Source organism: Apteryx rowi, unplaced genomic scaffold (assembly GCF_003343035.1).
Source record: "Apteryx rowi isolate R43461 unplaced genomic scaffold, aptRow1 scaffold_496, whole genome shotgun sequence".
Taxonomy (NCBI): domain Eukaryota; kingdom Metazoa; phylum Chordata; class Aves; order Apterygiformes; family Apterygidae; genus Apteryx; species Apteryx rowi.
The window spans coordinates 490,741-500,201 of record NW_020450756.1 but is presented as its reverse complement, the minus strand read 5'-3'; the positions used below and the strand labels follow the sequence as shown (position 1 = coordinate 500,201).

Here is a 9,461-nt window from a genome sequence, read left to right as displayed (position 1 = left end):
GGGGGATCTTATCAATGTTTATGAATATCTGAAGGGAGGGTGTCAAGAGGCTGGGGCCAGACTCTTTTTGGTGGTGCCCAGTGACAGGATGAGAGTCAACGGGCACAAACAGAAACACAGGCAGTTCCGTCTGAACATAAGGAAAAATCTTTTTTACTCTGGGGGGTGACTGAGTCCTAGCACAGGTTGCCTGGAGAAGTTGTGGAGTCTCCATCCTTGGAGATATTCAAAAGTCATCTGGACACAATGCTGAGCAATGTACTCTAGGTGACCCTGCTTGAGCTGGGGGGGGGGGGTTGGACTAGATCTCCAGAGGTCCCTTCCAACCTCAACTGTTCTATGATTCTGTGAGCTGGTTGTATTAAGCAACATCTTATAATATTTTCATTATATGGGATTATTGTGCTATTATTATTATCAAAGATATACCATTGTCTAAAAGTAGTTTGTATGAACAGGTAAGTAACTATAAATCTACAATTAAATACCTGTAGCCAAGGGGTGTATATTTAATAGTGAACCTTCTTGGTCTTGCTTTACAGTAAAAAGTCTCAGTAAAATTTTGGGCCCACTGAAATCACTGGTGCCATTGCAAATGGAGTTGTTCTTCTAGCTTTTCAAACAAACTGAGAAACACTGCATGGCAGATGTTTAACAGGGAGGCTCAGTAATAGTCTGTTGCAACCAACAATTAACCTTCAGTGTTTCATCAAATATAGGAATGTAATATATGCTGAATGGAAGAGTGCATTGGTTTTATATATATGTTTTCCAATATATTGATTCTGTGACAGTGCGGTAACAGAAAAAGACCATATCAGAGGTATAGGAATAACGTAAAAGCAGTTTAGATATAAAATACCTGAAACTATTGCTGCCCAGCATCTTGAAGCATACTTTTAAAACAGGAATGATGCATATTGAATGAAAAATTTTGCTTTTCTTCCATGGTAAAGTGGTTATTCTGATATCTTGCAATAGTGACCCCTTCTAAGAATGCATCTGGACTTTTGTGATGTCTCTGGTAATTACAAAGAAAAAGATGTGGTTTGGAGCACTCTAAGGCTGTATCTACATTAACAAGTAGCACACAACATTAGTAGTAGTTCTGGAAAGCAAAACAGCTGACGCTCAGGATTTAGCATTCGCAATACATTTTCTTAAGGATTTGTACTTTAGGCTACCTCTAGTGTGGTCCTAGGGACTGACTGCCCATTAGCAGTCAGAACACATTAGCTGTACCCTTGGACCATCTCTTCTGTGCTTTTATCCACAATCTGCAGTATTATCAAAAAGAAAGGTGGTTCATGTAATCTGAGACCACTCTGTTGTTTAAAAAGCACACAGGGACAATTAGGAGATATGCTTCAAAAGCACACTCTTGATGTGATCTAAAAAAATTACTGTTGGTGCACCTTTAGCAGATTGCCCAGGCCCTTTTCATGTAAGTCTCACAAGAAGTAGAGCAATAAAGTACCTGAAGAAGACACTTCTCATAAAAATTTATTATAAAACTTGTTTTTCAAACATTTTTTATAATATACATTCTCCATGAACAAGACCGAAGTATTTTCTCAGAATATTGGATCACAAACTTAGTAAGAACAGATGAATTAATACCAAGTTCTACATCAGAAAAGGTGCAACTTCAAGGTCCACGTTTTGATCCTAGAATGGCAGTTAATTTGATCCCATGTGTACGTAAGAAACAGCCTGAAGTAAATCTTTCAAAACTGTTATATGTATGGCTAGAAGATATAAAAAGGTTACATGCCAATCTCTGAGATGGTAAGTAGAATTTGCAACAACCTTTACTCCCCCCACCCAGCTGCTTTCAAGTCTGCCAACTTATTTGGTCCTATTTCTTAACTGGTGTGCATTGAATCTGAATGCACTTAAAGGGATCTATTTATTAAAATACAAAATGGGAAATAAAGAACTTGAAAACCAAAAATTCAAAGGTTTTTCATCGGTTGAGTCTCTTTTGAAAGGGGAAGTCTGAAGCATGATTTGCAGAACTGCCACTGCACACTATATGTGGAGCAGGCTATAAGCTCCATCCTGCATTGTGGCTTTCTATTGTCCTTTCTCACCTCCTGTGCCGAATTGAAAATGTAAAATCTGACAGTGGAGGACCATTTTAACCTTGACGACTTCTATTCACATCAAAATGTTCTGGTGCAAGGAGATGACTACTGTCCAGAGCAAGCCTGCTTTTCCAGACTTAACTCCAGGAAGGATGTAACTATGAAGTCTGATGCCTGTCAAAACTGAAAGATGTTTAAAAAAGAGGTTCTCTCCTCAACCATTTTTTGAAAGATACTGACTCATTTTGGTAACACAAGAGCAATCAAAAAGGAAACATCCTGTATACTTTACGGCTGTGCTATTCATAGAAGTAGTGAAGTGGGGTACTGATAGTAGTCTAGTGTGAAGCTCTTGGTAGGTATTCAGAGCTTCCTGCATTACAGAGCAGTCTCACAAGGTTCTGTGTTACCTTGGGAGCAGTAGCAACTGCAGTCCAAATCACAAAGAACATTCTTAAAATAATGAAGAAACTTAATCTGGATGATATACTGTTTCATCTCTCTTTGTACGAGTGCCATCTTAAAGAGTAAGTTATTTTGTTACCTTTGTAAAGACTGTGTAATAATACTCAAACTACCACAAGTATCAAAAGACAGTGACGCTACAGGATGGTAAGGCGTACCTCTTGAACATATCGTACCTGCAGAATGTGCCAACCAAAGTGTCCGTGTTTAACTCAAAAATGGGAAGCAAGGATGAGATTTTTTAAGTTCTATTGTGACACATTATCTTAAAAATAGGGGAGGGAGGTGGAGGAAACTGGTACACTAATGGGCCCAGTATTGTCTGCTTCCTCAAAGAATAGATTCTGACTTTTAATTCTTGGGCCACTAGAGATTGCAAAACATGTTCTAGATTCCCAAGCATACTAGACCGGTTATTTCCCTCTTGCAGGCAGTCAGACCCTTCAGAAACAGAGCTTGCTTCTAAAAAATATGGTCTGTTCTCATATAATAAATACCATTAGCTTGAGTTTTAAAGAAATTGCTAATTTTGTTGATTTACTACAACTGGAAAAATACTTGTTGCTGTAAATTTTATTATTTTGCAATAATGAATAACTAAAGTAAAGTTAAGAAGGTTTTCAAATCTTCCTTCTGACTTTTCTCTTTTTCTTCTAGATTAAGCATCCATTTTAGCTTAGAAAAGTGCAATTTGGAGTTTCGGGGAGTCTTGGAAAAGGAGTTGGTTGTTGCCTGTCCGGGTACACATGTTCTGAAAAATAAAAGACTCAAATATCTTAAAGGTGAGGTACCAGAATTAAGATAAAGTAACTGTATGAAAGTGCACATACATCTGAGTGAAAATTTTTAATGCAAGTAGTGTATTTTCATATGAAAGCAAGCAGTTACAAGTATATCTTATGCAAAATTTAAGATGGACATTTCACATTACTCACAGTAACATAATTGTGCTTTCTTTGCACATTGTCACTTTTCATCACAATCTTTGATTTTAAAGGTTAAAAAGCCAAAGCTGATCTCCTTATTCAGATCACTAAGGAAAAATATTTAATTATCAATTAAAGGTTTAATCTGAAGTCACTGAGTGGAACATGAATTCCTTTCCCCACAAGAAGTAGTATGCTCTACTCAGTAAAATGTCTCTTTAAATAGGAAAGAGGTACCTGGGAAGTGATGATGGACTCTCTCCTTTAGATCCAGACCTGCTGCAGCTTGCAGGTGTCATTTTGTTTGCAGATGGAATTTTCCGATCTGGTGTCTTAAGGCCAGATTTAATGGTTGAAGTACCAGAATGGTGTGTCATGGTAGCCAGAAAATCTCTGCTTTTACCGTAATGTCTTGTTGTTTTGTTGCATGAGTTGCAAGTAACCAGCTGTAGAGAGAGTAAAGGAAATATCAGCTATTCTATCGTCTTTCTCCCTTTGCATTACAAAGCCACTGTAAGAATTATCCAAACTATTCTCTGAATATCATGACACAAGCCCAACTGGTTAATTATTTGCTTAGGTGAAACGCAGAGATATTAAAAAAGCAACACATACTTTACATCTAGTATTTTCACTCAGACTTCATAAACCAACCAGGTCCCATGGGTTTATCTAGAAATGACTCCAATCCCCTGGCAACTAATTTCAGGAGGCCCTTAATTCTGCATGCAAACATGTGGTGCAGTGAACTACGGAAAACAACCCCATCAGAACACAAAGATGAAGCAGCACCTGAACTGGCTGTATGATACCTCAAATATACATCAGTGGTATTCATATTTCACTAAAAAATAAGATATGCAAAGTGATCAAAACTCATTAAGCATATTCTACCTCCAATGAAGTTATATTACATACTTTCCAGGAAGTCTTGAGATAAAATATTTGTAATACTAAACCCTCAAAAATAAACATGCATAACTAATAACAGCAAGTCTCAGTGAAGCAAGAAGAGGCTTTTTATTAGTGTAAAAATACTTACTACAAAACAGTGAAAGTTCTAGACAAAGGGCACTTTGCCTTCTTCTGTCTGTCTGCTTCTAGACTGCAGGGAACCTGCAGCAGCACAGTATGTTACAAAGGTGCAGCAAAATGGATCCCGTCAGACAGTGATAGAGACTGTCAGATATTCCTAATGCCCCTTACTGCCATGGCAACTACTTGTACTAAGAAACATGAGAGTAATTCAGCCAGACAACTTTTTAAAACACAATTACACAGGCTGAAAAATATAGTTACATGATAAATGTTTCTGGTCTAAAAACATATTGAAAAGAACTTCACAAAAAATGTAAGCAGTTTTGAAAACATTAATATCTAAACATTCTTCATTTTAAAGTGTGCAAATTTACCTAAATTCAGATTCCTTAGAAAGAATTACATTCAAAAAATTCCCAAATAAAACATTTTCAGGTAAGTGTTTTGGCTGTCTCTAGACATTATTTATTCAGACTAACAAACTAAGAAGATCACTTATTTATACAGTTCAGGTATCAACGCATCTTTACTCTTCTAAATGAAATTCATATGGAGAAAAGAAAAAACAGCATCACGTGACCATATGTTACTCCACAGAATATAAATGGAGGTGAACACCTTACAGTTCAGGAATCACTGAACTGCACTTCACAGCACTTCACGGCTAGTTTCCATTCTCTGCAAAACATATAGAGATAACTCCAGAATTTTTAAAGAGCCCTGAAATAGTTTATAATGTTATATACCTTTTTATGACTCTCAAGTCAAGATGAAGATATTCCTGCTTGCTAAGAAAGGTATCACATACGTAGGCTGTCATATTGTTGCTGGGTGTAATTCTCAACCACACCTGAAGTTTCATCCTTGCAAGTCTCAGGTATTAGGTTATAGTTTATCTACATTGCTAATTTTGAAAACTGTCAGTTCCTGACAGTATTTTAAATACTTAATACCAAAAATACTTAAATCATAATCCACAGCACAAATGCAAACAGAATTGAACACAATACAAGTGCAGTTTAAACTGAACCTATTTTAAACTGAATTGTAAACTATTCATATGAATGCACAGTGCATTTGAGGAATTTCTCCAGCTACAGCATAAATCTAAGAACCCTTTGTAATCCCTAAGACACTACTCATCTGCTGTCTAAAGAGATGGTTCTTCAAATGTACTCTAAAAGTTTGTGATTCTACAGCAAAAACTAACTCAGAGCAAAGCTCCCAGCTTCTCAGATGCCCTTTCTCTTGCTGTTTTTTTGCTCCTGCACTACAATGATCTACAATTAGGAGGAGAGAGTAGTGCCAAAGGAGCCTTATTGGACTGCTTCTTTTTTTTTTTTTTAACCTGAAAACTGATGACATCTATATTTCCTGAGTTTTGTTTTGTGTTATTGGGTCTCTAATCATTTTTGGTTTTGCAAATTTTACTCGACAAACCAGCAAATTCTTATCTGAGAACATGTCAAATATGCCAGCAACTGTGGGGTACAGTGGGGTGCTGTCTCATTTATTAAGACATCTGTTTGCATGTCCTGCTTTAATAGTAGGGTATGCCCCAGCAACAATAGATTAAATATATACTTTTATTCTTCAAACATTAAATCTTATATTCTTAAATAATTTTACGAAAAAGAACCAAAGCCCCCAAAGTAATCTTAACTCTGTTTAAATGACATATGGTTTAGTTTTGAAGGACTTTGTATAAACACTAATATTCAGCAAAATTTTTAAAAATTCAACTTATGCACAAGGTAACAGTAATCTGTTTCAGTTATGATGGTGTATGGATATAAATGAAGTAAAGCTTTTAAGTTGAGCTAATATACTTTTAGACCACTGATACAACTGAAAAAAATGATAACCTTTCAGTCACTCAGGCCCTTCTTCAGATCTGAAACAAAGGCAGTAAATGTCAAACTATACATATGGGTAAAAATAGCCTGACTGACTTCAGTCAAGCCTTGACTTTGGTGCAAGTTTTTCTTCTTAAGCATGTTTTGGGGGGATTCATAGCAATGTAAGGATTTACATTACTGTAATAAGGCTTTGCATCTAGCAGAGTTGCCTGGTTCCTAGTTTTACCACATTCATACAAATAGGACAAAAGAAGCAGGCAAAAATCTGACATTCCTGCCATTTTTGCAAAGCTACGCAAATGATACAACTGATACAATTGCTGACAGTGGAAATGCTGAAGCTTCCTGACAGGAAGAAATGACTTAATTTTAAGCAAGACCTTAGATGTCTGCAGAGTCTATCCAGAATGCTGCTAAAGAGATGACAGGGAGGTCAGTGCTGTTTGTGTAGCTTTGCTGACATGTTTTCAGGGGGAAGGAAATAAATGATTTCCGTTCTTGCCATTGTGCTCTTGATCTCTCTGCTGTGGAGGGTAGATTTCAAACAATGTTGATTATGAATGTGAATAGAAGTTATCCCCAAAGAAAGGAAGAGTTGTGTGTTCATGGAAAAAAGAAATCTGTAGGTGTGAGCTGCACTGCTAAGTGAAAGACTTCCATATCTTCCCTCTTGCGCTACTGAAAGGTTTCAAGGAAACATTAGAAACTTTACCATCCCAAGCAAATATCCTTACCAAAACACTTCTTGAGTCCCTGTACTTTTTCAAAAGTTTTGTCTGTTTCATATTGAGTTTATGGTTCTTTGCCTCTCGTTTTAGAATCTTCTCTATCTGTGGAGTCACTTTCATCTTTGGTTTGAGACGCACACGGTGGTTATCAGGAACCAGGAACTGGAAACAGTAAGGACATATCCTTTCTTTTCGTAATTCATCATCTACAGATTAATCAAGATAAAATAACAAAATTTAAATGATGAAAATTAAATTATCATTGTGTTTTACAGGCAAACATAGAAAAGCATATATTATGACTGTTAAATCCCTAATAGGCAGCATACTTGAAATTTCAATTCTATTAAGGGCATAGTAACTTTTTTTTTTTCTTCATAACATGTTTGAACTCAAGTTATAACTCAAGTTATAACCATGCAAGTGTTAAGCCCTTTGCTCATGTTCTCCTGTGAGGTACATTTCTATTTCACATTATCTAAGTAGATGTATTTTTATTCTATGTTTCACAGACAGCTAGAATATAAGAGCAAGCTGAGCACTGATCTGTTTATCAAAGCACTATACAGCAATTCATTGCTAATTTTATGCATAGCATATGCTGAGTTCACACAACACCTAAATTTTGATGGAAAAATGCAAATCCTTCCTAAAAATCTGTAACATCAGAGGCTCGAGGCTCACAGTTGTGCAAGGCGCTCCAAGTGCACAGGCACGCTGCTCTGCCTAGTCAGCAACACACTGAAGGTGCATGTACTCTTTTGCCCGGTCAGTGACACCACAGCCCTGCGAAGCTCTTGGCCTCTTTTATGGGCAACGAGATGACAGCATCTCAGCCTGGGATGGTAACACGCTTGGAGAACAATTCCAAACCTAACAACCGTAAGAGACGTGATGATATCCGCCTTGATACTTCCTGCAGCCGCAGCCCGGCTCCAGCAGGGCTCTCCAAACCGCTGGGAGGACACCCGGGCTCTACTGTCTGTCAAGCACGTTGTTTCTGCCCACTGCCCCACCGCATCGGCCGGAGCCCCGGGGCCGCCTGCGGCGGCATCGTCCCCGCCACGGCCACCGCCGCCGCCCTCACTCGCTCACTCGCCTTTGCCGGAGCTCAACGTCCACCTGCGGGGGGAGGGAGCGACGCCGTCACCGCCCGCTGCCGCGCATCACCACGCCCCGCCCCCACCACAGCGGTGCGCGGCACGGGGCGAGGCCTCCTCTATGTCAAAAGTTAGAGCGACTCCCCCCCCCCAACCTCACCAGCGCACGCGCCCCCGCCGCTCTGCCCCCCTTTACCGCCCCCCCCCCCCGCGCGGGCCCTTACAGCAGGAACCGGGCCTGGCCCGGGCACGCGCCCGCCAGCCCCCGCGCCGCCGCCTCCAGGAACCGCCGCCGCCGCGCCATGCCGCCGAGCCCCCGCTCCGCCGGAAGCCGCCTCTAGGCAGGTCCGGCGGCACCCCGCGGCCGCAGCACGATCGTTCCGGGCTCGCGCGGGGCGTTGGGCGCTGCGCGGCAGTTTCTCCCGGCCTGGGGGGAGGGGAAGGTAGGGGGCTGCCGCGGCGGGGGCGGTTGGGGCGCGGGTAACGGCTGCGCGGGGCCGCTGGTGGGGGCGGGGAGGCGCCGCCGCAGTGTGAAGGGGGTGGGGGCCGCCGGCAGCCCTCAGCGGCTCCGAGCGCAGCCCAGCTCCCTGCCGCGGCGTTTTCTGCAAAAGCTGGCCGGTTATTTTACCGGTGGGAATGGGAAGGATCGGAAAAGTTGCTGGGATGCCTGTCGTCTACAAAACTTGGTCCGCTAAGAAGGAGAAGAGTGATATTCACGTCCGGGACATGTCTGTATTTCCAGCTGTGTTAACAGTCTTTCTGTGGGGAGAAAAACTTCTACTTTAGGAAAAAAGACAATTTTCCCGTCAAGAGTTGTCACGTGAGAAACTTCAGCCAGCAGCTACAGAAAGCCCCTTGATACTCAAAAGTGCTGAGCATCAGCTATCTCCTATTCTATTTAGATGCCTTTTAAAGAATTTTGGCAACTGTGTACTTTGCTTTATCACTCTGCAAATGTGCTCCTATTAAAAAAAAAAAGAAAAAAAAAGCAGCTTTTCAATGTTTGTGTGTTTTATTAATTCTCTAGGCCCCATTCATTTCTAGATGTCCTTTTCCTTTCATCTATTGGTAATAGTGTTCATTTAGGAGATATATTCATCTGAGCAGGCTTCAATATTCTCTCAAGGAATTTGAATAAATGTAGTTATTTTTTATTTTCTAACATAGAGCAGCCAGGTGTTTTAGCAATCTAAAAGCATGGAAGAAATTGAATTCTGGGCTTTCTTTAATAGCACCTTTTGCAGTGAAGTCCATAAAT

The 9,461-nt window shown here is 40.2% G+C and overlaps 1 protein-coding gene across 2 annotated transcripts; it reads right to left on the bottom strand.

Moving 5' to 3' along the window:
- Window positions 1-1,485: 1,485 nt before the first annotated feature.
- CUNH18orf21 (chromosome unknown C18orf21 homolog) lies at window positions 1,486-8,522 on the bottom strand. 2 transcript variants are annotated; one of them, XM_026079247.1, is made up of 5 exons: window positions 8,428-8,522; window positions 8,203-8,225; window positions 7,110-7,309; window positions 3,716-3,924; window positions 1,486-3,303 (listed from the first exon to the last, which is right to left on the bottom strand). In XM_026079247.1, the coding sequence occupies exons 1-5, from the start codon at window positions 8,505-8,507 to the stop codon at window positions 3,150-3,152; spliced, it is 666 nt and encodes a 221-aa protein (XP_025935032.1). In that variant the 5' UTR covers window positions 8,508-8,522; the 3' UTR covers window positions 1,486-3,149. The 2 variants fall into 2 exon arrangements, with proteins under 2 accessions (XP_025935032.1, XP_025935033.1); XM_026079248.1 differs by lacking the exons at window positions 8,203-8,225; window positions 8,428-8,522 and adding an exon at window positions 7,977-8,052.
- Window positions 8,523-9,461: the final 939 nt, after the last annotated feature.

Bases quoted from the DNA above. Each gene is read 5' to 3' on its own strand.
- CUNH18orf21 (XM_026079247.1), bottom strand. From the start codon at position 8,507: ATGGCGCGGCGGCGGCGGTTCCTGGAGGCGGCGGCGCGGGGGCTGGCG. The intron at 7,310-8,202 runs GCGAGTGAGCGA...ATTAATCTGTAG, and splicing joins GACGTTGAGCTCCGGCAAAG to ATGATGAATTACGAAAAGAA. The intron at 3,925-7,109 runs GTAAGGATATTT...CTCTCTCTACAG, and splicing joins GGGACTCAAGAAGTGTTTTG to CTGGTTACTTGCAACTCATG.